This window comes from Dermacentor variabilis, chromosome 8, assembly GCF_050947875.1.
Source record: "Dermacentor variabilis isolate Ectoservices chromosome 8, ASM5094787v1, whole genome shotgun sequence".
In the NCBI taxonomy this organism is placed as follows: domain Eukaryota; kingdom Metazoa; phylum Arthropoda; class Arachnida; order Ixodida; family Ixodidae; genus Dermacentor; species Dermacentor variabilis.
The window spans coordinates 17,862,863-17,889,396 of record NC_134575.1 but is presented as its reverse complement, the minus strand read 5'-3'; the positions used below and the strand labels follow the sequence as shown (position 1 = coordinate 17,889,396).

The 26,534-nt window shown below is 43.7% G+C and overlaps 1 protein-coding gene across 1 annotated transcript in view; it reads left to right on the top strand.

Moving 5' to 3' along the window:
• PGAP1 (GPI inositol-deacylase) overlaps positions 1-25,983 on the top strand; it is a 41,647-nt gene extending 15,664 nt beyond the window's left edge. Inside the window, exons 9-21 of the mRNA XM_075701296.1 lie at positions 1,597-1,773; positions 5,992-6,063; positions 6,141-6,208; positions 7,055-7,208; positions 8,965-9,172; positions 10,729-10,798; positions 14,387-14,546; positions 15,589-15,682; positions 17,822-17,912; positions 18,772-18,942; positions 21,674-21,833; positions 23,203-23,465; positions 25,736-25,983. Of these exons, the coding sequence (XP_075557411.1) occupies positions 1,597-1,773; positions 5,992-6,063; positions 6,141-6,208; positions 7,055-7,208; positions 8,965-9,172; positions 10,729-10,798; positions 14,387-14,546; positions 15,589-15,682; positions 17,822-17,912; positions 18,772-18,942; positions 21,674-21,833; positions 23,203-23,465; positions 25,736-25,904 (1,857 nt within the window). The 3' untranslated portion in view covers positions 25,905-25,983. The remainder of the gene's footprint in view (positions 1-1,596; positions 1,774-5,991; positions 6,064-6,140; positions 6,209-7,054; positions 7,209-8,964; positions 9,173-10,728; positions 10,799-14,386; positions 14,547-15,588; positions 15,683-17,821; positions 17,913-18,771; positions 18,943-21,673; positions 21,834-23,202; positions 23,466-25,735) is intronic.
• The last annotated feature ends 551 nt before the right edge of the window (positions 25,984-26,534 follow it).

Genomic DNA, 26,534 nt, shown 5'->3' with positions numbered 1-26,534 from the left:
ATTGCTTGAAATTAACAGTGGATTTTTAGATAATCGGCAAGTAAGTTAACTTTAAAGCTTGTGCAACAACCTTGTTTCAGGCAATTCTTTCGTGCTTTTGAATAGCATCTGAGAAAGCTTTAGTTTGAGCTAAAACTTCGTTTTAGAGCAAAGTGAGCGCAGCAAAGAAGAAGTCAGCCGAGCATATAGTTAACTAGGAGCAGCTTTGTTAGGATGTGGAAAGTTCTTATATGCATGGTAGCCAAAAAAAAATTTTTGTGTACTTTCTGAAAAAGTACACATTGCACAAGTGTATTACACAAAACCAGCCAGCTCTGCATAAATATCTAACCACGAAGTTTCCTGTTTGCTGTAAATTTTACACCCTTCACAGGCCCACATTTGCCCAATTTCGCAGTTATCTAATATCGGAATGTAGAAATAGTCCTTTAACTAATTGTGCCAGTGTGAGTCTCTTCACCTGGTCCCAGCAGTACTAATCCTTTCACAGGTTGCTTGAACTAATCCAACTAGTCAACTTGCTGGAGGATTTTTCGTACGGACCGATAGTGGCACTAGTAAATATTCGGTCTTTCCAACTTATCCTGCCACAGATCCCTGGTAGTGCTTCAGCTGATCCCTTTAACTAGTCCCTTAGCTGGTCCCACTAGTGCTGTTTCCTCCAATGGCCGTTGAGCTAGCCCCTCCATCTAGTCAACTGGTCCCTCCAGCACTAGTCCCTTAAACTAGTCAACTTGATGGAGGACTAAATGAAAGGACTCATGTTAGCACTAGTTGGACACGCTCCAGCTTATAACTACTTTCCACTTCAACAAAATGAAGAAAGTTGGATTACAATATTTTTGTTCATCTTAAACCTGAACGGTTACTAGCTCTATATCTTATTGTCGATGTTCCTGAATTTCAGGTGGGCATTCTCAAGCTTTACAGTAAATAAATATGTAACTAATATTTTTAATACTGACATGCATATTTTCTTAACTATTTTTCCTGTAAGTGTTTTTAAGCAAACTAGTGTTAAAGTCATCCTTTGGGGCAAGACACGCCTACATGTATTGGAACTTTCCTGAATGTTGTTGCCAATTCTGTCGCAAGAGAATCTCACCTAAACGTCTTGTCTATTCTTGTAGCATGCGATACTTGAATAGTGGATTACTTTCTAGAATGTACGTGAGCATTAGCGATTACATGGGAGTGCACAATGAGTTGCAAATAAATAGCCAACGCACTTGACCCGTGGAACAGTTTTTCGATGATTGACGACTGTGGCCGCTGCTGCTGTTTTACTTTGAGTGTTTTTTGTATTGCTGGGAACAAGTTTGCCCAACAAACAGTTCAGTCTTTAATTAACGCTTTGGCAGCCCTACTCTTTGCCGAGAAACATGACAATACTGTTACAGGTTAGGTTTGTCCAGAAGTTAACCTTTTCTGCGCTTTTCTTTTTTTTTTTCCGTTTCTGGCCATACGAACAGGTCAGGCTGACAAATTATGACAAATGACAAAACACAAATGTTACAAGTTAGGTTTGTCCAGAAGTTAACCTTTTCTGTGCTTTTCTATTTTTCTTTTCTATTTCGTTTCTGGCCATATGAACAGGTCAGGCTGACAAATGATCCAGGGCGCATCAAGGCAGTGGTCGACTTTCACTTTGTCCGGCGGCCCTACGGGAAGCAGCTTCCAGCGGAGGAAGCCAATGGCCAGCCCATTTATTTTGGCTCAAGTGGCGAGTGGTCGGACCACATTGAGTCTTCCTGGCGTGTTCACAAGCAGAAGGTGCGATTGGCAATTCTGGATCAAATGTAAAAGCATAAATTAAAGGTCTTAACTTCTCGAGGCAACTCACTGACTGTGAGAAATGCCGTAATTGGGGTTGGGGGCTACAGATTGATTCTGACCATGTTTGGTTCTTTAAAGGAGTACTGATTGATATTTTGGAAGTTGTAGGAACTATTTTACCTTATTTACTCTTACCTAGGCTGGCCCCAATTCTAGGCCGATCATTGAAATCGGGAAAGTCAGAAAATAAGGTTTTCCTCCCAGTGTAAGCCAAAAAAAAAAAAACCATTTGACTAAGTAAAGAACATGCATTTTATTACGACTTTTCGACACATAGAAGTACACAGGTACCAGAACTTTTTCCGAGCAATGCCTGAACATGTGCAACTTCCATCACCTTTGCCTGTAAGGTCTCTGTCCTGATAAAATCAGCAACATCTTTTTCCACCTCAAGGTGTTGGATCTTTTTGCAGTATGGGGAAAGCCAACCACTTTGCAGTGCAGTAGAAAAGTTCATTTCGTCGTTCCCGCCATAATATGGCCAAGAGGTGACGTTAAGTGCATGGAGATTGCGGCTAAGCAAGATATTTGACTCTAAGCCAACCCTTGAATTTCACACACGATTTATCTAAAAAAAAGTGTTGGGTGGTACACGCTTCCTACATGTAAAATGTTGTCATCTGGCATGTATAAAAGGCAAGTAAAGCTTATAAAATACATTTTAATTTGTTATTAAGGCTGGTCTTGAAATGCTGGAACTGATGTCATTGGCATTTTTGTGACATGATGTAAAGCGAAATTTTGGGGCAGTAATAAGAATGGGTGTGCACTGACAGAAATACAGTGGTGTGGATTAGGGAGCATTAGGGGGTAGGTGGCATAGTTTCATACAATAATTACTAGTGGTAACTGTGTGTGCACTGACAAATATAGCAGTGTGGATTAGGCAGCATTAGGGGGTAGGTGGCATAGAGTTTCATACAATAATTACTAGTGGGAACTGTGTGTGCACTGACAGAAATACAGTGGTGTGGATTAGGGAGCATTAGGCGGTAGGTAGCATAGAGTTTCATACAATAATTACTAGTGGGAACTGTGTGTGCACTGACAGAAATACAGTGGTGTGGATTAGGGAGCATTAGGGGGTAGGTGGCATAGAGTTTCATACAATAATTACTAGTGGGAACTGTGTGTGCACTGACAAATATAGCAGTGTGGATTAGGCAGCATTAGGGGGTAGGCGGCGTAGAGTTTCATACAATAATTACTAGTGGGAACTGTGTGTGCACTGACAGAAATACAGTGGTGTGGATTAGGGAGCATTAGGGGGTAGGTAGCATAGAGTTTCATACAATAATTACTAGTGGTAACTGTGTGTGCACTGACAGAAATACAGTGGTGTGGATTAGGGAGCATTAGGGGGTAGGTGGCATAGAGTTTCATACAATAATTACTAGTGGGAACTGTGTGTGCACTGACAGAAATACAGTGGTGTGGATTAGGGAGCATTAGGGGGTAGGTAGCATAGAGTTTCATACAATAATTACTAGTGGGAACTGTGTGTGCACTGACAAATATAGCAGTGTGGATTAGGCAGCATTAGGGGGTAGGTGGCATAGAGTTTCATACAATAATTATTAGTGGGAACTGTGTGTGCACTGACAGAAATACAGTGGTGTGGATTAGGGAGCATTAGGGGGTAGGTAGCATAGAGTTTCATACAATAATTACTAGTGGGAACTGTGTGTGCACTGACAGAAATACAGTGGTGTGGATTAGGGAGCATTAGGGGGTAGGTGGCATAGAGTTTCATACAATAATTACTAGTGGGAACTGTGTGTGCACTGACAGAAATACAGTGGTGTGGATTAGGGAGCATTAGGGGGTAGGTGGCGTAGAGTTTCATACAATAATTACTAGTGGGAACTGTGTGTGCACTGACAGAAATACAGTGGTGTGGATTAGGTAGCATTAGGGGGTAGGTGGCATAGAGTTTCATACAATAATTACTAGTGGGAACTGTGTGTGCACTGACAGAAATACAGCGGTGTGGATTAGGGAGCATTAGGGGGTAGGTGGCGTAGAGTTTCATACAATAATTACTAGTGGGAACTGTGTGTACACTGACAGAAATACAGCGGTGTGGATTAAAGAGCATTAGGGGGTAGGTGGTGTGGAGTTTCATACAATAATTACTAGTGGGAACTGTTTGTGCACTGACAGAAATACAGTGGTATGGATTAGGGAGCATTAGGAGGTAGGTGGTGTAGAGTTTCATACAATAATTACTAGTGGGAACTGTGTGTGCATTGACAGAAATACAGTGGTGGGGATTAGGAAGCATTAGGGGGTAGGTGGCATAGAGTTTCATACAATAATTACTAGTGGGAACTGTGTGTGCACTGACAGAAATACAGCGGTGTGGATTAGGGAGCATTGGAGGTAGGTGGCATAGCGTTTCATACAATAATTACTTGTGGGAACTGTGGCATTAGTCTCTATAGGACCTGCAAGCAGGTTGGTTCAGCCAGCATAGGAATGATGGTGTGGCGACGAGTGTTCATGGATTTGGCATGGAGTAGTTCATGTATTTGCCTGAACTTCCTCCTTGTGGCTTCAAATGGCTTCGTGAGTGTGTAAACTCATCGTTTTAAGTTTACTACTGTGTTATGAATAATTAAACAAACACCGTTATACTTGTTCGATGGCAGGGTTCGAACACGGGACACCTAGGACGGAAGCCTGGTATTGAAACTGATACGCCATGGACGCATGCATCAACAAATGGCACAGAACACCTTTATAAATTTCACCTGGGCAAGTGAGCACGTTGAGATGCTTGGAATGTTAGTAGCAATTATGCGAGTTCATAGGATCTTCTGCATTTGTATCGATATAGATTGCTCTAAAATTTAGGCCAATGAAGGCAGAGAAAGCATAATAAACAAAGCCACAAGAGAGTTTCAAGCCACAAGCATAAAGATTGGACAAATCCATGTAGTAGTACTCATTCTTGTGGTGGCTGAGCGATCGCAACACCAGGGTTCCTTCTAGTGATTATTGCAGGAACTTTCATGGTAGGCAGTGTGCTAGTTGTTATTAAGGGGAAGAAATGAAGTTGGGCAAGCCACTTAATGCACAGGCAAGATAAATGAGGGTCTATATATACAGAATGGGTGCCAGAGGAAGGGAGACATAGTCGAGGATGGCAAAAAATTTGGTGGTGTGATGACATCAGGAAACTTGCAGGCATAAGATGGGCTCAGCTGGTGCTGGACAGAGGCAAATCAGAGATTGCTGGGAGAGGCTTTATGCTGCAGTAGACATAGATAGGTTGATGATGATAATGAAATCTGCCACGGAGGCTTCATGGCTACTACGGATTCTGCTGCCGAGTGCAACGTTGCAAGTTTAGCCCGTGGTGACGGCGACTGCGTTACGATGGCAAAATGCAAAAATGCTCATGTGCCATGCTTTGGGCACATATTAGGGGACACTAGAAAGAAACACTGAATCGGTTAAGGCTGTGAAAATATTCTGTCAAAACTTTACATCCATAAATTTAGTGGTAAATGGTTGGTTATTAGAAGTAACAATGAAGGTCAGAGTCCCATTTTCTTGAACTTTGCATTGAAATCTCAGTTAATGGGATGTCATGTAATTCTCAAAGTGTTTTCTTGCATTTGGGCCGTTGCTGTCTAGTAAACCGTCTTGAAACTTGCTAGGCTCAGTCTTTGGCTCTTTTAGAGTACTATGTAGGCCATATTTACCAGCAAGAAATTAACTAGGTCCTGAGCAGGTGTCAGTAAAATTTCCCATGATATCAAGGGGAGCTGGTGTGGAAACTTCAAGGTGACATCGTCATGTGTCTCGTTCTTGCATCTTTTCTGGCTTAACAAGCCTCCTTTCATGGTGACTGTGGTATTGTAGAAGTGTAATTTACTGGTATGAATCTACTTAGTTTTCTTTTTGTTGTCACCTAAAAAAAAAACCACAGGTGTCCCCTGATTACACTGTAAAATATTTAATTAAATTGTGTGATTTTCGATTTAAATTGATTGTTTAGTTGTCACCTGGTACTTTTGAATGTTGAATGGAGGGAAGGCTAAGATAAACCATATCAATGAGCCTTGAGTGATTGATTATCTGTTTGAGAGGTGCACTCAAATTCCTCCCCCCCCCCACCCTCCCCTGTGTGTGTAAACCGTGCTGCAGGTTTTGGTGTCCCGGTGGCTGGTGATGCCGGTCAGGGAGTCCGACCAGGTGGTGCTGCGGGCGTCGGGTCTCGTAAGGCACGCGCGTGGCCGCACTGTGGCTTTTTTGTTTCTGCTGACCACTGCATGCCTCCTCCTGTTCCCTCGCAGGGCAACAAGGAGTGGCTCTATGGCTGCACAGCTGTGCGCAAAGAGGCCACTACGGGCAAGCTTCTCTGGTAAGAGTCAGTCGGTCGGTCGGTCGGTCGGTCGGTCGGTCGGTTCATTGGTCATTCATTCATGAGTTGGTAGCCAACAGATAAATAAATAAATAAAGTCAGACGAGTTGGAATCTATATACAGTGAAGCTCTGTGTGAGTGCATGAAGAGATGGAACACGAGTTTGTTTATCGAATGTCGGCACAAAGTGACACAGAAGGCTTTATTCAGGCATTGTGGAGAGACTAATGCAATGCCGCTGCAGATGCGTGAAGGCAAGCTTTCTGGTTCTTTTAATTCCACCCCACGGCCGGTGTTGCCGCAGAGACGCAGAGGCGAGCACCATCTAGTGGTGGTGCGAGGAACCCAGGGGTGCATGCAGCACACATCTTTCGCTGTGATTGGTAGGCCTATTCAGTTAGAGGACAGCCAGGCTGCAGCACCCATGTTCACGAAACCTGGTGAGGTTCGCAAAAAAAAAAGCACCGTGTTTAATAAATCACGTGGATCTTCAGAATGGAGCGATGTTCCCACAGTACTGCCATATCACCTACCTTCCAAGCATATTGTGGTGTATGTGTGGTTAATGTTAATGTTATGTTATTGTTGATGTTATATGCATTAAATGTTTGGTTAACATTGCTAATTATTCCTGTGCATCCACCATTTATGTAATACCCCTTAGAGGGGAGCTTAAAGTAACAAAGTCAATCAATCAATCAATCAATCAATCAATCAATCAATCAATCAATCAATCAATCAATGATGTGCAACAACTGCTGCCACTACCTCATCTGAGAGTTTAACTCGGATGAGATTTGGATCACGAGTAGTGTCATCAGATTTTGTTCTTTTTGCCCCTCCAGCACGATGGGTGTGAGCCTCTCCCGGGAAGGCGCGACGCTACCTTACGAAGGATCTTACGGCATTGAACGGCGGGGCTTCCACGCATCTGGCGCCGAGTTGCGGGCGCGGGGCTTGCAGGCCTTGGTGGTGCACGTGCGACCCACTACGTCCAAGGCAAGCCAATCCAAGCCTCTTTTCTGCGCCCGTCCTTTCTCCAGAGCCCTTCAGTTCAGGGGGGGGGGGGGGGGGCTCTCACAATAGGTGGCATTCGCTTTGCACCATTCAACAATGCTTGCCTCAGAGTCATTGGAACCTATCTCGGTGGCTGTGCTTTCACGTGCCACGGGTTCTGGGTGAAATTTTAGAAGCCAAAAAATGGTGTCATGGTTGCCATGCTTCGAACACTGGGTATTGTGCCGCAGGGCTGTTGTGTGTGTAGGAACGCCGAGCAGTTGGGTGCTTCAAATTGAAATCGTTCCTGGAGAGCCAGGACACCATGAAAGTGTCTCGTGAACTAAATTGGATATTTAGTCTTAATAATTTAGTCTTAATTAATTAATAACCTTCGCAATTATTATAATTAGCATCTTCCATGCTCTGTGAACGCCTGCATCTTGTAAACCCCACCCCTTATGTAACACCCCAAAAGGGGTCTTTAAGGAAAATAAAGTGATGTGATGTGATGTGATGTGAAAAGTGTCAATGAGAATTGTAAAGCACCATGGGGAACTCCCGATACAGCTTTCTGTTGCTCAATACGTGCAACATAAAGATGTTCGTTTGAACGTGAAATAAGCTCGCGAATACATGCAAAGTGCCTCGAGCGGCCAATCGCATGGCAATTTCGCATGTATTCGCGAGCTTGCTTCACGCTCGGAAAAACTTATATGTAGCACGTATTGAGCAACAAAAAGCTGTATCGGGAGTTTTTCATGTTGCTCTGTGACTTTCTCATTGGTATCACGGTATCACGGCTTGATATCATGGTCCTGGGCCAGGCTCGGGCTTCAAAAAGCGCGCCCGAGCCAAAAAATCAGGCCCGTGCAGTGCTCTACTGTAAACTTTTAGTAGGCGGTAACCCAAATGTGCCATCATTTTCTGCTGCCAGGTGGCGTGATACGAGTGTCACATTTTGTTTTGACGGCATCTGACGTCGCCCATCAGTTAGATTTTGTTTCGGTTTCCCGTCACGGTCTTAAAAAACTAAGCAATAGGAGAATAACAAAATGCGCCTTGGGCAGCCAGAGCCCCTCCAGCTCAACAGCGTTGCTGTCTTGTACCTCGTGCTGCAATGATTCATGCAACGCTCTGCATTATGCATGTCAACTACAGTTGAGTCTATCAAATCTTTTAGTTGCTTTGGATCCTACGTTTTTCTGGTTAGTATGTTTTTCTCACTTGCTTTTTCCAAAACATATAAGCGAGATTTTGCTGTATACTGAAACACAACACTGAGCAAAAGTGTGTAAATAAATGTTCTCTACTGGTGCCCATACTGCTGCCATTGTAAATATGTTTAACTTGAGTTATTGCATTAAAATATTTGAAAAACAATACTAAAAATAAACTGTTCCATGAATTGAAATCGCTTCAATCTTTGCAACCAAAGCACCCCCCCCCCCATGCCCCTCTGCTTCTTTATTTAACTCCTGGCTCTTGTGTCAAGGTTTTACACAAGAACCACAACTATTTGCTTTGAACCGAAAAAAACCAGCCTAACTACAGTAATTGCTTCACCAAATCATGTGGTACACAAGAGTACTGCTGTTCAAACCACTCGATTCTAAATTATTAGACCGGAATTATTACCAACCTTGAATTTGAATCAAACCTGAAATCTACTGTTCGCCGGTCCTTAAACTGAATGCTGAAACCTAACAATGCTGTAGAGCGTGGCACAACGTCTAACGAGTCAGAGCCGTGTCCACAGATGACCGTGGTGGGCGAGCGTCTGCAGTCGTCCAAGCGGTGGCGAGATGTCAGGCTACCCCCGTGGTGGGGTTCCTCCAAAGTGCTTCTGACGGTGCCGTTGACGGAGGGGGCGGCCTTCTACAACCTGAGCCTCCACGGCCTGTGGCATCCCTGGCAGGCCTACCACTTTATCCTGCAATCAAAGATCTGCCGCACAGGAACAGAAGGTGCGGTCTTGACCCAAGTCTAGTTCTGCATAGAAATGCAGTAAAACCCCTTCATAGGGATGGAGACAACGTGGATAAACACAAATGAAAAATGGGGAGACATCAGTACAATCGCATGATGCCTTGTGATCATCTTGATGTCTCCCTCTTTGGCCTTTCTGCTCTGTGGTGTCGTTTGCAAGCCATGACAGATCAACAAGCCCAGCAATATGTTCTGACCAGTGATAGGGCGTTCTAACCTGTCTGTATAGGCTTTTCAACTGGCCACACTCGGGTAGATGATGTTGAAGCATATACATGTGGACTGTTACAAGCGAGCGTAAAAGGTTGGTACTGTACACTTGCCAGTGATTCTGAGCAGGTGCTCATGCAGACTTGGAGCAGTACACGTTTGGAACAGTGCATGCTTGTCACAGTCCATGCTCTGATACGTCCACAATTTTAGTAGTGCGTGCTCGAAACAGTCAATGGGAAAGGGGTTTACGGTAAACTTAATTTTGCCAGAGGTTGCTTGTAGCTGTATTTACCTGATTGAAATGCCATGAAGGGGAAGACGGGAATTTTGGCAACTTACACTTATTCGCTGTGAAATACATATGCGCACACGTGCATGACGGAATACTGTGTAATATGCATTTATTGTGGTTTACAGTGTAGAAATGACTAGGCTGAGAAAAAACAGTAGTGTTTATCTGCGCTTTATTGCGATAGCAATTATATGGACACTCTAAGCAAAGTTTTGCCGTCGGCATTGTCACGAGGTTTCGTATATATTTGGGTATATGTCTCTCATATGCCGAGCCATACTATATGACATGTGCTATATGCAATTGTATTGCCATTGCTTAAGTTGCTCGTACCAGGTGTTACATTTTTGACAGGATTATTCTGCAGAATTTTGAGAACGGCTGCTCACAAACAAATGTCACGAACCAAAACACGGACAGCGCATTCCATTTATCTGAAATCTTCTCAGACTTAAATACTAAAAGCGTGAAACAAAAGCAGAGCTCAAACCTGAAAATGATGTAATTTTATTGGCGCGGCTGGGCACTACCATTGAAATCGGCCCAGTAAAGAGGTTTGAAACATACCCGATATGGGAAAAGTGGTGGAGGTGGCTAAGAAAGGCGTGAGCTTTAATTAATAAACATAAATGAAGTTGTCTGTTGGCAGGATCCAAACTGAGGACCTCTTGCACAACAGCTCGTTTTTACTTAGCTTACCTTTACTTCAATTCATACTGCCGCTACAGCTACGAGTCTTAAACTTCGTGTAATATTCTAACGTGTTGCTATCGCATTCAATGCTTCGCCCTTATGGCGACACTGTGATGATTTTTTGTTATTCATCATTGTCTGTGTGCTGTTTCTTCCCTCTCTCAATACAGCACAAGCCTTTCGTTTCTTTCTTTTCCCCGTGATTGCTGTCAGCCTCGGTGTCAAATGTCAGCCAGTCTTATCGAGTCAAATGTGTCATTTTCCCGTTTGCAACTGCGCCTAAATTGACTAATGTCTTTTCTTTTTGTTTTTCTTTTCCCTCCTCTTTGTATGAAGGTGATGGCTTTGTCCGATTCCTGGTCCCCTGGGGCAGCGAGGACCTCTTCTTTCACATCCGCTACCCAGTGTATGCAGGCACTAATCACATTGACATTGCTAAGCGTAGTTGGACATTGTTATGTCATTAACTGCACTTGGAAAGCATGCGAAGCTGCAGTACCAGCAAAGAAAGGAAGCTATATCCCTCATTAGTATGTCCTTTAGAGAAGTGCCAAGTTGGTTTTATCGCAGTGGACGACAGCTCGAAATATGGCAGCTGGCCATATTTGGCATTGTTAAAATAGTGATTACAGGGCAGCTAATTTGTTCCTCATCCGAAACAGCGTGACATTAGGACGGTTGGTGATGATCAGAACTGGGCATTTTGAGCATGGAAGAAACACCTTGAAGGAGACAAGGCAACAACAACAGAGGGCTCCGTCGTAGTCTTGTCTTTTCAGACTTTTTTTTTCATGCTCAGCATGTCTAGCAGGTTCGTTCATTCTTTCACCATCCTCCTTCATGTTGCCATGGACCGTTACAACTCGCACGCAAAGACGTTATTACACAAAGGGGACGACAGAGTTAGGGCATTATCCATCTTGCATCTGCTGTGGTAACTCAGTGGCTGTGGCATTTTGCGGCTGATCACGAGGTTGAGGGTTTGATTCCCATTTGGGGTGTCTGCATTATGACGGGGGTGAAAGGCAAAAAACACTTGTCTACTTAGATTTGGGTTCATGTTAAAGAACCCCAGGTGATCAAAATTTATCTGGAGACCTCCACTACGGCGGCGTCCCTCATAGCTTACCGTGCAGCTTCAAGAGATTAAACCCCGCAATATTTTTAATCCATCCCATGCTCAAACTGATATCATCTCGGGCTGCTGTCTTTTAGTGCTACGTGCTCTCCTAGTAAATAATCTCCTGACATTCCTTCCAATGTGATGGGAAGGAATGCATGAAAGCGATAGCAACAAAGCCACACATTTATTTACATATACTGCCATCTTGCATAGCAAGCTATTGCAGGAGTGAGTGCATACATTTGTCAATCAATTGAAGAATACATTTGAGTGGCAAAAAGAAAACAAACACTAGACAAAAAAAAACAATATGAGGAAATGCTAGTTGATTAATGAACATAATTAGGTAATAGGTTGGAACATACATCACTTGATAACTCGCACAAGGACCCCTCAAGGCCATTCCAAATCGCAATTGTATGCGGAAAAAAGGAAAACCTAAAACAATCAATCGTTGCATTCAAAGGAACAATGTTAAGATGATGACTTCTCCTGGTGGGCCGAGAAGAAGGGTTAGTGGAAACAGCGACATCTTAACAGTGCATCCACCACCATGTTTCGAGCAGCGAGCAATGCACGGAAGCCACCTTGGCATTTGTTAAAGGCTCTATGCAGAAGATTAGTCTGTGAACTTTCGATGTGCACTGCATCTGGTTCATATGTTAGCAAAACCTGCAGAAATAGGCCCTGAACTTTGTGTTGGGCTGGCAACAGAATTTTTCTTCTCTTTTTGCTGGTACTTTGGTCTTCAAAACTGGTATCTGGGCCACATTCTTGTATTAATCCCTTTTCCGATGCTGTTCCTTTTCGCACTTCGTCAGGGGTCAGAGTGGAGCGCCGCCCCGGTTACGAAATCCAATAATCCCACCCCTGTAATAATCCCAATAAGAAAATGACAAAAGCGATAAATTGTCATCCACCTTCTTTTATTTTTTTTTCTTCAACTGCAAGGCTTTCTTTCTGAAGAAACTCGTATGGGTTTCCTTTGTAGCTTCGCGCTACAATTCAGGTGGATGACAATTTCGCCCTCTCAGGCGCTTTCCTCCACTTTGCAGGCTTCTGCATAACTGATTTTCAAGGAAATGGTGATACATTGTACTAATAAAAATTAAATAACATGAAAGGAATGCTGAGACTACACCAAATTGAACGGTAAAAAAGTTGTTTGCCTCAAACATTGGATGACCTTGTATCCTCAACCACAAGAGTTTTCGAAGTGGAGGATCTGCAAAACACCAAAATGTAGGGGCTGCCAGTGTATGGTGCCTTTGAATAGAAAGGTGCAGTGTGCATTTTCTTTGGGTCCCAGCCACACAGCTTCCCTAAATTTCAGGCTCATGCATCTTCTTTTTACGGCCTATGCACACCAAAAGCTCTTGCAGTTAGGTGTAGTTTGAAAGTTTGAGCATGTCATGACAGAGCAGTGGGGAGTGTCTGAGAGAGTAACCTGTTTGATTACATTAAATCCAGACTTTAAGGAGCCTAAATGCTGCATAATTCTGCATTAGTCTGTCTAAATTCTGCGCAATACTGTAATTCACAAGTCATGTTCTTGTGTCTGTGATTCAGGTGGGTACCAAAGATGTACTATGATTTCATATTGAATTGCAACAAGGTGGAAATCACGGAAGCAAAGCTCTCCTAACTGAAAAACTGACAAGTAGGTAAATGAGATGAATCGAACAGAATAAAGCAAAAAAAGAAGAAATAATCAGGCAAATTAGGTGGTCTGTTTTATCATTTGAAATGTCGAAATAATAAAAAAGAGGGAAATGAAAGTAGAAGAAATGACATCTTTCTGCCGGCAGGAGTCAAAAGCACAACCTCCTATTGTAACGGTAAATCGAGCTCCTTAGCTCCACCGATTATTCTGGCTCACTGTGGACATAGCGTGGGTCACAAATCTGGCAGCCTTGATACCTTGAGGTGGCATACAAGGTATTTTTGGCCATTTGGCTGCTCCTAAGTTCACGCTGTACGTGACCCCTGCAGGTGGAAAGATCAAGGCCGTGAGTGGTGCTAGGGTAACGCTTCCGATGCTATGTTCACTAAATACTAAAAAAGAAGTTAAAGCATGTAGGTACCAGACACATTTAGAGTTGATCTGAGCAAATTTGTGGGGAGCCGGCAAGACGAAACGGTGCATCTCGATGAGGTACGCGGTACAAACTTAGGTGATGAACAAGCAGCGCAACCGTCAGCCCAGGTGGCAGAGACAAGAGACGCAGCACCCCTGCTGACCGGAGTGTCTAAACCCTCGGATACTGCAAACCTCTTGCACGACGACATGTGCACCTCAAGGAGCTAGTCGGCCTATGTCATTGAACGTGCCCCGCAACTCTGTTGCGTGTGAGCATGCGACCTCGGTGGAGAAAGTCTAACCACGAAAATGAGCGAAAGATCTGAGGAAAGCTGTTTGCCTTAAAACGTAAGAAAGAAGATCCAAAGAAATAAGTTTGGCTTATTAAAAGGATGGCGTGCTTGAAGGCACATATTTCTTGCAGTGAAGATGATTTAGGTACCGTCTGCTGTTTCGTCGCATAATTTCGTAGTGGACATAGCCGGTCACCAGCACATCTGTCACGATGGTATAGATGACTACACGTACGCCGACTCATTATATATGCGCTATCACATGTTGAGTTATTTGGCAGGACAGCAGCAGAACCAGCCATGATCTACAAAATCTGTCAGGGTCTGTAAAGAGAGCTTTAGTTTAGAAAATTGTATATCTTTCTGTGCTGTGTTGAAACCGCATTGTGCCATTGCATATACTTTCTGAAACTGTTGAATTTTAACTATTTTTTTTGGGTTGCTTGGCAGGGCAGCCTTGGCAATGTAGTTCTGATTTCATACCATCACTTCTCCTAGGGGTTCACGCAGCGGTCCCAAGGAGACGCCGATGCTCGTACACGTGCAGAGCGGTGCTGGCACGAGCGACGGTCCGCCCCCGCAGTTGCACCTGTATCTGGATCCCGAATGCAGCTATGAGCTTCGTGTCGAGGCTGACTGGAAGACCAGCCTGGGACAGGTGGGCACTTGTTGCGGAAGGAACAGTGCGTGACAGAAAGCTTAAGTATATCCTCCGAGCAGTGTACTGGTGTGGGTGGGTTGATATATGTTGTGAGTTAAACGTTTCAGTCAATTGGTAAGGTTCCATGGTGAAGTAGGGGAATGCAGTCAAAAGATGGGGGGGGGGGGGGGGGGCAAATAAAAGGAGAACCCGACTCGCAACTGACGATTTATTGAAGGAAAAACACATATAATAAAGGAAACCTAACTGCGCAATCACCAAGCTGAACGAAGGCTGCCTCCTTACAGTGAGTATTCAGAAATAATCACGCCCAGTCAAGATCAAACAGGACACATGGCGCAGGCGTCAAAATGGTAAAAGTGATAGCGAAATCACCAATGCCGGAAATATGTGCATGAGTGTTCTTTCTGTAGCTTTATTGCAGAAAGAGATAAATTTTATAAACAAAATGAGGCTTGAATTTGTGATTTGTTTGTCACTTTTAGCATTTCAGCTCCTGCACCATGTGTCCTGTTTGATTTTCATCGGGCTTGATTATTTTTCAATATTCACATGTAAAGAGTAGCCTTTGTTAAGCTTGGCAATTGCACAGTTATGTTTCCTTTTATACGTGTTTTTTCCTTCAATAAACTGTTGGTTGCGAGTCATGTTGTCCATTTCTTCGGCTTCGTATGTAGTATTGATTGCACTTTCTTACTTCACCGTGGAGTTGATATCTGTAATCTGTGACGGTGGGGTTTCTGCAGCACAAAGTAGGCAACAAAAACGTACTCTGCCTCTTCTCGTGTTTTCATTCCCTAGTTTGTACGCAAAAACCCACCCTCAAAAATAACTGGTCGCACCGCCGCCGCTCTTGTAACCGATTTCTATTCATAATTGCCCGTCAAGTTCTGAAATTACTCGCTGCAATGACTCGGTGGCTATGACGTTCTGCCGCTTAGCACACAGCCGTGGGTCCAATTCCCAGCCCCGGTGGTACCTTTTTGACTGGGTGAAGTCAAGAAATGAAAACTCGCCCTTCCTCTCTGGCCTGGTGCAGATGATGAGGCGACACATCACCATGGTGCCTTCGTACTGCGTTGCCATCACGCTAGCCCTGCTGGCCGAGCAGCTGCTCTCCGTGCACACCTCAGGTACGCAGACTCGGCCCTTGGCATGACAGACTTGGCCACAAATCTCGGCAGCATTGAGATGTGCAGGCAGCTTATATTTAGTTTCGTAATTTATTTTAGCCTGAACGGCGCGCTGAAACGTCTTTTCCTGAAAGCTGGACAACATGCAGGAGTGAGTGCGATGCCTTTTAAGAAGTATACTGTCAGTGAAGAAATTTATTAAAGCTGATGTCTGGGCCACCACACCTGTTATAGCATTAGCGTGGAAAGCCACAGAAGAGGGAAGAGAAGCAATCTAGCATGAAAAATGGTGGGAAGGTTCCTCTCTGCATGTGGCGTAATAATATTTGGCTAGCATGTTCCTAGCAGCATTGTCTATAGATTGCAAATATTGTCCTACTATGTTCAGGAAGCGTGTAAGTGCCCCTTTAAAGGGAAGATGACAAACCTTTTATGAAGTGCATGGAATTTGTCTGGCAGAGTGGTAATGCTACCGACAAACTTAACAGTGCCTGCTTTTCCACTTTGTTTTCAACAGCAGCTGCCATGTAAGACCTCAAGTTGGGTTTGAAGCTATCTGCCACTCACTTCTGCGTTCCCTCTCGTATTGCTCATAGTAGTTTCATGTCAGTGTCTGGTGTCAACATTATAGAGCATGTTGACGTGTTGACATCTGATGGCGTCATTATAGCACAAGTACAGTTGTCCACTCATATTGCGGTGTGTTAGGGCTCGAAACAACGTGAGGTAAGATAAGGACAGGAAAGAGTGTCACTCACAACTTTGTCTCACTTTTTTTTTTTTTTTCGCTTTGCTTTGTGTCCCAACACACTGGAAACGGTATGAACCAACTACCCCAGCAACAAGTACTGATAGGTTGTTAACACTTCTTGTCTAGAGTAATCGAGCACTGGCTGGCAGAGGAAAGAAAGAACAACAACAGCTACATAGGTTTAAGTCCAACTACTGGTTCAAGGCTAGTTTAATGCTAGCTCAATACTCAATACATTATAAAGTGTTTATATGTTGTTGTCTTCTACCAACATTGTTGCTTTGTCAGCATGTTGGTTCCTGGTGTCATTACAGCAGGGTGACATATCAATGCATGGTGTCATCATTAGGGCATGCTTACGTATTGATGGCCACTATGAAAGTTGTAGGCTTGTTGACATGTTTGTGCTTAGCATTACCATTACAGCATGTTAACATATGAATTCCTGGTGTCAATATTGTACAATAGGCTTCTGTTAATTTGATTTCTCGGTTAATTTAACCCCACCCGAAAGTCCCAGGCAGTGCCCATGCATTTCTATGGGCTCAAACTTTCCGCATTTCAATCCTAAAATTGGCCTTCGCTGGATAATTTTAACTTGACCAGCCAACCTGAATGCTCCTGATCCCTATGGTGACCCTGATAGCGGCCCCTTAAGTGGCAGCGTTTGTCTCGGCGGAGCATATGGGTAAGTGATGCGTTGAATACACGTCATCTCCCATCGAAAATGCCTATTTTCATCCCGCCGCAGGAAGATTTTCAAGCAATAACGGTAGCTTACAATGTCTGATCATGGTATTTAACCAATTCTGGAGCTCGCTTTTTTTACCCCAATAAAAGTGGGCCAAAAACCGCTTTCGCAACATTTGTATGCTTTGCTTTATAACACATCTCTACTGCGGCCGAGATGACTTTAAATAATTGTGCGGCGAAGCTGACTTTAGGAAAGTGGTCGCCACTGTGCAACGCATATTAGACCGTTGCTGATTATTCTTGCTAAAAAAAAAGGGGGGTTCACGTTAGATTTCTACTTTGTTTAGGAGCTTTAACGTTATCTCTATGTTAGTTTTCTGCTTTGGACACATGGAAAGCGGGTGTGCGTTTGATTTGGGGGCGCTTTAGAATCGGCCAAATCAGCAATGTATTTCGACATTTCTTCTGCGCCTTGTTTAATTCGACCCGCCGGATAATTCGATCAACTTCGTCGCCCCCTTCAGGTCGAATTAAGGGAAGTCGACTGTACCATGTCAATGTCAATGTTATAGCATGGTGTTACATTGATGCCAACTGTCAACACATAAGCTTATATAATATCTTGATATTCACCTGTGGCTTGTGGAGATTCGTTGTAGACTACAGATTAAAAAAAGCATGTTAAAAACCCACAGGTGTATGCTTGGACTTCAACTGTGCCTTGCAGAAGGCTGAGAGCTTCCTGGAACTCACTTTACTGGCCAGCCTGGCAGAATATTTCTTTCAGTGAGTACAAATATATATTACGCATATCAACTATGTGATCATTTGTTTCGCTGTGTATCTGGGAAAACAGCATAGTTGCAGTACAGTGGCAGAGCACAATAAACCAGTCGTCACGGCCACCATCACTGTCATGCCATTGTAGCCATCATCTTCATCACCATTATCACCGTCACCATAGTGCTTTATTGCAGTCGTCATGAAGCTATCATTGTCGTCGTCATCGTCATGCTACAATTGTTGCCATCATTGTTGTGCCATAGTTCTTACCATCCTCATTGCTATCATGCCATTGTTGCACTGTCGTCATCAAGCCATTGTTATCACCCATTGTTTTCATTCCATTCCCTTCGGCATTGTTGCAAAGCCATCACAGACGTTGTTGTCATGCTGCTATCATCATGCCGTCTTGTTGTTGTCATTGCACATGAACTCATGTCACACTCACAGTTTCACAGCTTACGTGAACATGTGCCGTCTGGTAACACTTTGCGTAGTGCCAAGGCTAGAAGTGAGCTATCCACAAAATGAGCGGCATGACATTGATTCCCACAGCGCAGAGGATCTGCATAATTTCTCTCCAATTATTTTTGTGACAGGCACACAAATCCTGCACTTATTAAAGAGTTATTGCTTTCTCATGCTACGCAGAGAGCCTCGTTAATCTCCTTTTCAATCTCTTGTGCAACTGCTGAAGGCCATATGTGAATCAATGAGTTTAATGAGCACATTTAGACTGAGAAATTATACACGGCTAGACAGGGTGGCAATCAAGTGACTGAATAAATGGACAACTAAGAAAGAGTGCAACAGGTAAGCGAGCGAAAAACAATGGCAGCACGACGTACCCTTGCATTCGCAGGAGCCTGTCGGAAGAAGGTGGCATTCTGGTCATCGACAGCTTGGCCACGACCAGTCCCTGGGAGAATCTGGTGCTGCGCGTTTCACTCTACTGCATTGCATGTGGGGCAGTTTATGTGCTGGGAACCCTAATCACAGGCAGCACCTACATATCTGCCATTGTGTTCAACAGGTAAGTGGAATGCGTTCCACAAGTCTACGTATTGACTACGTATTGACTACGTAAGACTACGACTACGTAGACGGAAACACGGCATTGTAAATTGTACTCCGTTTCACACGTAGCAGGCAACACTGCCTATGCTAGAGAAACTTTTCCCACGACCTGCATTCAAAAACAAAAAGTTGTGTGTTCCACGTGACAGCAGGAAATAAGAATGTGCTAGGGCCATTTGCCGTTACATAGACCTCATTTGTTACAGTCACAATACAGGAATCACTTATCGCACAGAAGTGATCGCAGATGTTTACCTTAACTGCAGAACGAGGAGTTTGCTGGTAGTGTTTGTTGTACAGCTTCCATGGCACACTTACTGCATTTGTGACAGAAACATAGTGTGTCACTTACTGGAAGCACAAGGCATACAAACAATACGTGGTTTTGCACAACCTGAACCCTTACGTTACAGTCGAGTAAATACGGTACGTGGCAGGTATGCGAGAATGGTGTCTATCATACTCTTTCAACGAACTCCCTGGGTGTCGCCACAATGCCCTCTGGAACTGCTTGGTTGTTGACACAATGCCTTCTGGAACTGCTTGGTCGTCGACACAATACCTTCTGGACGGCTGTAATTGCGTATGAGCGCCCCCCCCCCTTGCAATGACATTGCAGAAGCGGCAGCACTTACCGCCAGGCTTACAAAATAATTCAAAAAGGTATACAAAAGAACGCAAGCCGGGCATGGTGCTTTGTGTACTCGAGTCGCTTTGGGTACCCAAATCCATTTGTGTTCACCAAATCTAAAACCCCCTGCAGCCTTGCCACTCTTCACTCATCGCAGCTTACATACATGGAAGGATCGCGGGAGAAGGGAAAGGTGCTGTCACAAATCTTGCTTCGTTAGGGGTCTTTTCAATAAAAGAAACGCTGCTACTAGCCATGGCGACCCTTGCAAACAAACTGTTGAAAAACAAAATAAAAAAATTAATTGAAGGTTTGGCACAGTTCTGCTATTTCTGAAAAACAAACGCCGTGCAAGTTTGTCCATGCAGACAGCTGACGCAGGGTGTGCAGATGCAGAGCTGAGCCAAAGAAACACGGCATCAAGACGACCATGCTTTACGTCCAGCACATGGTCATCAAGATGACCATCGCTGGTTTTCTTGGACGGCAAGCAGCCATCTAGCAAATCAACACTTCAGCCATGATGTCATAATCTTGCAACAGTGGGAGGCTGTGCTGCATGATGAAAGCCCAGTTTGCCAGCGGGTGCTGGTCCGTTTGGCACAGCACGTGACAGTAGCTATTTCTCCTAAATCTTTAATAAAAAGTTTCGTCTATCTCTCATTCACAATGAGTTGTGTCATGCGAGGGAATGACAGTGCTAACGTTCTCGCAGGCTATGAAAAATGTTGCACAATGCCTGGAGCAAACACATCTTGCTGTGTGCTATGTGTACTGCATGAACAAACACAGGTGGTGCACTCAAGGTAACTTTTAGCGTCATGTCACGGCAGTCGTATGCCATCATAACCACCCCCAAATATCGTCAGTGAACACAGACAGCATAGGAAGCTTCGCTTAGATCGATTCCCACAGCGCGTGGGATCTGCATAATTTTTTTTTAAGGAGTTTCATGCATGTTCTGTGAAACACCTTGTATATGTGGCGACTTCACAAGAGGCTTTAGTTGTAATATTTCCTGAGCAAATTTTACTTCCACTATTTCATGACACTTTTAATGCTTGCAAGATTTAAAGCCAGAAGGGAAGAAGTAAGCATTTTTTCTATCAGGAATCGTCAAAAGAAAAAAAAAACATAAGAGAAGGTGTGAAACAGAAGACATTTTCTATCGTTTATGAGAGAGAGCACACAAAAGTGATGTGGAACAAAGCACACTGCCATGTGCTATTTTTTGTGCGATATGTGAAGGCAATGTAGCCAGTTGTTTAATCAACAAAGGCATTTATGCCGATCTCCCGAGCAGTGCAAGGGGGGAGTAGTTTACGCTTACAACCAACTGCAGTAGTTCAGTGGCTACAGACTTTCTTACGGAAATTGAGTGACGTCATCACAGATTGTTAACATTCACGTTTCCTATCTGTAACAAATAAAGCGTAGTACTTATGGTTGACTCGTAGTGTCAGCATGATCATATAGATGCGTTGAGTGCTTAGCATCTACAATAACTTGATATAACTGTGCAAAAAATTTATAAATCTTTTCTGTAGTAGCTAAATATGGTGGTGCCTATGAACCAAAAAATAATATCGACTCTGGCATTCCACGGCCAAACAAGAAGTGGCTTCTATTTTGGGTTACGGTGGCTACGGTCTGTTCCAGTAAGAGTGGAATGCAAAAACACTCAAGTACAGGGCTAAAGAATTCAAATGTGAATAGCAACAAATTACTTTTACGCACGCTTACCTGGATGTGCCACACGCAATCGCTTGTTAACTGCTTTCTAAGCGCAGAGTAGTCCCAGGTGTACATTTTATAGTTTGAATTAAGCGGCTGCTACTACTGGTGAAGCTGGAAACAAGGTAATGCATTGGAACAGTTTCAAAATACTAGTTCACATTTGAAGTTATGAGCACTGTACTTCAATTTAGCTGTGCTATGAAGGCACACAGCTAGTAGTTGAAGTTAATATGAAGCTCCCTCAATTGTGACATTTCTCGTAGCTTGTATGTTGCCTTGCAATGGTAAACTCTATAAATTAACTTTATGCTGCTTACAGAGTGCTCGCAGTGGTGAGAGGCACTCAGAGGAGCCCACCGCCTGGGAAGCAGCCGTGGTCGCCAAGAGTATTCCTGTTGGTGGCTGGCCTGCTCCTTCTGATTGTAGCCACATGTGCTGCTATGGCATTGTTTCTGGGCAGCATCGTCTTTGCCATCAGGGTGAGTTGCCTGTCATTTAGATGTCTTGCGGCCTCTGCCATAAGTTTGCTGAGGAGAAGTCAAGTGGGAAGTACTGCTTACACATGTGAGGTTCGAAAGACTAGTTTCGGGGAACTGTTTCGTGAAAATCTTCCAGTCTTGTTTCGCCCCACCAGCACAGAGCCAGTGCTACATGCCTTGCGATAGACATCAAAACACTTTTGCAACAATGTTGACATCTCTTGTTAGGCCTAGACATAGAGTTTCTCACTAGAACACCTAGAGGGAAATATGGTGCCACTGTCTATGGGAGTTTCTTAAGGGGCGCCGTGCCATCATGGGAATGACGGTATATGTGTCTGCAAGGCCCGTGTTGGCTGGTGTTGTAAGAGGCTTCGTCTAGAACATAGATATGGCTACACAAATAATGCATTCTTAAAGTAAAATCTTCATAAAATGTTTCCATTCACGCGTATTATATCTTTACTCACCTACAATGCATAACCAAGCAAAGAAAAGCAAGAACAGACAACAAACTCTTCCAAAGCGAGCACGAATCTTGCCGTCTGTCCTCCAACTTTAGCGGCCCGCTGATACTCTTTACGCAAGATATAGTCGTACACGCAGTAACAAGTTCTCATAGTTAAACAAAACATGTCTTTGTGTGATAATAAAGCTAAAACAACTTTTTACATGCTGTTTTACCAGAAAATTAATCATTGTGACAGACGGAACGGTGCTTGCCTGGCTCTCCGAAAAAGATGTCAATCCGAAGTCACAATATACCGGCATTCCCATGCATACCACAGCGCAGCAGCGCCAGATTTCCCTCTAGGTAATATGGTGTGAAACTCTATGGGCCTAACATATTGTTAGGCTTAATATTTTGTTAGGCCTAACATTTTGTTAAGGCTAGCAGCATCAGAGCAGAAGGACCTTGGAGGTGGCAACAAATCTTTAATAAATTGTAGCAGATTAGTTAGCAAATTAGCAAACTAAGATATTAAGAGCTGATAGCAATGGTGGATTCCAATCTAAATGCTCTTGCCTTTGGTGCTGTGGTGTTGCCTTGCTCCCTGAGGATGTTGTGCAAGGCCTGCTGTGGCAAATTAATCTAAAGCTAATGTGTATATGTAACCTTCGAAGCTCTCATTGTGTTCTGTGCATGTTTGGTGTACATCCTATACTTTATAGCGCACAAAGTTTTTCTTTTTCCCTTTTTCATCATGTCAATGAGTTTGTATTGGGCACAAAAATATACTGATATTAGCAAGAAATAGTTTGTACATTCTTCATTATATATGATAATTTGTTATATTTGTGCTAGTTATATGTTGAGGTTTGACCGTACTAGTGCTAAAATTAGATGTAATCTCCACACATACCCCAGCTGGTGTACCAGTGCGCACGCCAGACAGCTCAAGAGGAGCGACGGGGTCCCTCGAGCGAGACGAGTGGCTGGCGTCTGCAGCTGTGCCTGCTGCACCTGTGGCTTTGGGTGGCCGTCCTGGGGCTGCCTGCAGTTATAGTATGGTTCTCAGTGGGACCCCTGTCTCCCCGGCCGGGTGGCGCCGACCCGTTCGCGGTGACTGCAACCTTCCTGCTCTTGGCGCAGGCCGTCCTCTGGCAACCTTTTGTTCCAAATCCCCAGGGGTGAGTCGATGTTTTGTGCACTACCGATTGAAACGATTGTCGATTCGTCAACCGATTGATTCAAGTTAAGAGGAAGCCTTAGCGTGGGAGCTTTAATCTAAATGCATGTGAACGAAAAAATTGGTTTTCTCGGCAATGACTGTGCCGATTTTGATGAGGTTTCTTAAATTTAAAATAAAATGTTAAAAGCCCAATGACTAAACAGATTTTTTGTTTAGGCCATTATATCTTTAACAAATATCATCGGAAATTGCAAACTAAAAAAAAATATAGTACCAAGTTTTCAGTCCTGTAACTCAACTGAATAATCAATAATGGTATCGCAATTCAGTAAACTACACCTATTATGACATATGAGGTGGACAAAATCAATGTATTATACACCATTCGGAAATATACCCATCTCTTGTGAGTAGGGCTTTTGCAAAACCCTCCCAAACAGTGTAGTAATTTCATGTGAGCTGTAAATTCATATGTCAAGTTTGTCGGCTTTAGATTCTGTAGAAGATGCAATTTACAGGACTGCAATGTCTGTTTTTGGCGCCGGGTTACAGATTTGTAGACTGTGCTTCAATTTTTGTGAAACTTACCAATTTCTGCAAATTTTTGTAAGAAACATTTCAGACCCTTAAGCAATATTTTTCTTCCTAGAGTCATTAAAACTTTACTTTTGCTCTCAAATTCAACTAATTTATTTGGTATCATTCGAGCTGTTGTCTCGTAAAAGCATTTCCTTGTTTCACATGTATTTCAATAGAAAAATTGTAGTTGGCCCCGAGCTAAAGCTTTCTCTTAATGTTCCAATCAACACAGAAGCTGTGAGAGAGACCATATTGGAGGATGATCTACAGGTTATTTTAATGACCCCCTGTGTTGACTCGCGGGTCATGGCATTCTGCTGTCAAGCACGAAGTCATGGGTTCGATTTTGCCATTACAAAAATGGTATTCTAAAAAGGGCATAATAATATGCTCATGCGCCAACTCTTAGGTGCACACTAACGAACCCTAAGTCGTTGAAGTGAATCCAGAGCCTTCCTATATGACCTCTCTCATAGCTCATCCATTGCCCCCCTTGTCCTTTTGGTCAAACTGCTCATTTTCTTGTACGTGCTTTACGAACATAATTTCAAGTGTGTAAAACCATGTTAGTGAGAAAAACAAGGGGATACGAAGGGCTTGACTTTTTTTTTGAGTCACAACTGTACCAAGTGACGGAATATGAAGCCACAGATAGCATAGGGAATGTTAATAGTCAGTACTCTGTTTTTTATTATGTGGCTCTGTAATGTGAACATGACACGCTCTGCTGCTTGGTATCATTGTGACTTACAAAAAATTGAACCCCTTGAATACCTCTATTCATCTCGCTTGTTGTACGTAGCCGCGGGGTCTCAAATTTGGAAGTCTTGATGCCATAAGGTAGCATGCGAGAGTATATTGGCCAGCTGCCTGCCCCTAAGATCATGTGCGTGATACTTACGTTAAAAGCATGTTCCATGTCCATTGCGTTGGCTGCGAGCGATGCTGGCTAAAGCTCCCAGGGCTTATCTTGTTCACTAACACCTGTGAAAGTGGCCAGAGAAATGGCGTCGTGGTAGTTTACGTGGTAAAGCAGTGCATGTGTAATGCAGGAGATGTGGGTTTGCACCCTACCTGCAGCAAGTTACCTTCTCCTCTGCTTTTGTTTTCCCTTTACCTGATAGTTTCTATATTAAATAAAAAAAAAGCCTGGAATCAAATGAAACTTTATTTGCCTTAAGTACGAGGACAGGTGGAGCCAGAAAGCTGCTACCAGAAGCAGCTTGACAAGGCAGCCACCCCCTAAATGGGTAGCAACGGGTAGGCACAGAACATAACATAAAGCAATGCTTTGTGGCAGAATAGACTGTAAGAGTACAATTCATAGAAAAAAATTAAAAGGTGCGACTGAAATACTAAATGTACAACACATACATAAAAAATAAAAAGCGTTCTAAATCAGTGAGGAACATCAAAATCGGAAGTAAGAAAATAAATTATGCAAATTAAGAAACAAAATGCTACATAACTTTCAAAATTATTAATGAAGAATGAAGAACTGTTGTATGGTGCATTCGAGTTGAGAGAGAGCACTCGGGCCTAACTTACGACAGCGCGAGAACTAACTTCCCCTGTGCTTTCTGCAGCCTCATTGTCCGTCACTTGGCATGGTCGTGACGCACCATGTTAGTCTTTCAAGACGGCGCCGCAAATACGAGCCGAAGTGTCACAGCACCATCTGTTGCGCAGGTTGTACTATCGGCCAGTCTCGTGGCTGTGTCGGATCCTGTCATTTGCTTGCGTGCTGCTTTCTCCCGTGCGGATGTACCGAGTGGCACCGCTCATCGCAGTGGCCTACGCTGCATTGGCGCTGCAGCAGCTGCTCTCTCCACAACAGCTCGGTCACAAAGCCGACTGAACAAACATGCGTCGGAAACGGGTCACAGCTTCTGTGAGGTCACAGCATAAGGACGAATAAATTTTTTTTTTCTTGCGGCGTTTCGGAGATGATTGTTTGACTGCAACAGCAGTACGTGGCTCACCCAACACTGGAAACTCGTCTGTCTCTTGGCCTGCTAGCCAACGTGTCTCCTCCTGTGCACACTCCAACGCATAGCCCTCACTGCCGACTACTCTCGCGAACGTGAACAAGCAAAATGGATGTGGTGGTTCTCCCACTCGTCTATTAATGTCTGGCACATGCTGAATTTCGTCAAGCCATGTTCAACACATTTATTGCCTGGGCTTCATTTGAGTAACATGGCCCTCCCTTGCAGCATTTTCGTCTACTGAGGAGACCAAGGTTTGTTAACAGCGAGCTGATGAGAATTGGGTGAGAATGTCTTCTACTGAATGTGTATGTCATGGCCACAGCTAAGTTGTTACTTTATGCTCCTTTGTGTGTGTATTTGAATTAGCTTCAACACAGATTAACATAATCGAGGCATACATTAACATAATGGGCACATACTGTAGCCTGATGCATGAGTGTATAGGTAGAATAATAGGTGCGTGGCTTTACGCATGGGTGTCTCGATTAATGTCATGC